Source organism: Geospiza fortis, unplaced genomic scaffold (assembly GCF_000277835.1).
Source record: "Geospiza fortis unplaced genomic scaffold, GeoFor_1.0 scaffold112, whole genome shotgun sequence".
In the NCBI taxonomy this organism is placed as follows: domain Eukaryota; kingdom Metazoa; phylum Chordata; class Aves; order Passeriformes; family Thraupidae; genus Geospiza; species Geospiza fortis.
Window position 1 is genome coordinate 27,442 of NW_005054298.1, and position 1,530 is coordinate 28,971.

The 1,530-nt window shown below is 42.6% G+C and overlaps 1 protein-coding gene across 1 annotated transcript in view; it reads left to right on the forward strand.

Moving 5' to 3' along the window:
- The first annotated feature begins 124 nt into the window (after positions 1-124).
- The window catches only part of RBM43 (RNA binding motif protein 43), a 2,646-nt gene continuing 1,240 nt past the window's right edge, over positions 125-1,530 (forward strand). The window contains 4 exon segments of the mRNA XM_031056105.1: positions 125-181; positions 306-492; positions 629-723; positions 1,360-1,529. Coding sequence (XP_030911965.1) covers positions 125-181; positions 306-492; positions 629-723; positions 1,360-1,529 — 509 coding nt within the window.

Sequence of the window (1,530 nt, forward strand, 5' to 3'; positions counted from 1 at the left end):
TATTATATTATATTATATTATATTACATGGTATGATATTATTGATAATACTTATATAATATATTATATATTAATATATTATCATATCTAATATATGTAGTTTTTTCAGAGATTATGCATTCTTCATGGATACTTTCAAGTATTGCTGCTTGAAAATACGTGTTTCCAAACTTGAAATATGGGTGTGAACAGTGTGTACCAATTCAAAATAAAACGAAAAAAAAAAGAAAAATTTGCAGAAGGAGCAGGAGCTTCTCCAGGGTTGGGAATCTGGGGGTCTCTCCTGACTTTGCTGTCTCTGCTCAGGCTGGCAGAGGCACGAGGACAGTTGTCATCGCTGGTGTCCCCGCTGGCCTCCTGCAGGATGAGCTCCTGGCTGACATCCTCACCATCCACTTCCAAATGTCCAGGAACAACGGCGGGGACGTGGAGCAGGTCACGTATCCCACACGCAAAACTGGAGTTGCCTACGTGACCTTCGAGGATGCAGGAGGTATTTAAATGGGTGTATTTAATATTAAAGTACAGCCATGCCCTGGAGAATGGGCCCCAGAATGGTTTGAAACAGGGGGGCTGTTAGAATTTGAAATGAAAAAAGTCTTGGAGCTGTAATCTGGGTTTGTTTGCAGTTGTGGAGCGTGTTCTGAAGAAGGATCAGCATCTCCTGCAGGACAAGAGGCTGCCCAGGCCCTTCCCCCTGACAGTGACCCGCTACTGCCACGATGTGAGCTCCTCCCTGATGTCATTGTCACTGCTTTCACTGGAGGGATGGGACCCAGACAGGCTAAAAACGATTTATGGCTCAGATAAACATCAGTCTCAGAGGCTGTGAGATTTATGGCCATGCAGTCGGCCATAACAAATGGTCACAAGTTCTTTGTTACGAGGCAATATATAACTTTATAACCCAATGGACTGGTGCCACAAAGTTTATTTTGCTTTTCTAACCTATCACCTTTACTTACTTCTGCTGCAATGAATATACTTTTATCCAGTGGGTTATTATCACACAGATGCTTCTATTATAACTTCTCAACTCTTGGCCTACTATACAATTCTACCCCTGCACTATAAACTCTTCACCATCCATATCAATAGTCAACTATCCATATCAACTATCAATAGTTTCTTACTTACTTAAATTACTTAAGAAGATTCTTACTTACAGTTATAGAAACATAAGTTTATGATGTTTCTGCTTAATGTCTGTGTGCTTTATTTTGACATTCTTCCAAGGCTGCAGATGAAACCCTCCTGTGTCTCTGGAAGTTTCTGTCTTTCCATTTCCCACACCTTATTCATCCAATTGTGCTTAATGCCTCATTAGCCCCTCCTTAACTTCTCCCATTGACAATTCCAGGCCTTCCTCTGGGTCACCTCCACCCTCAACATGGCTGTTTTCAGAGATCACTTGGTTTTAGAAGATTTGGTGGAGGAGATGAAGCAGCAGAGCCCGGCTTTGAGTTTTGGGCCTTTGCAGCGTGACGGGCAAATTGCCGTGCAAGGGTCCTTCCCAGCACTCCGAGTGCTG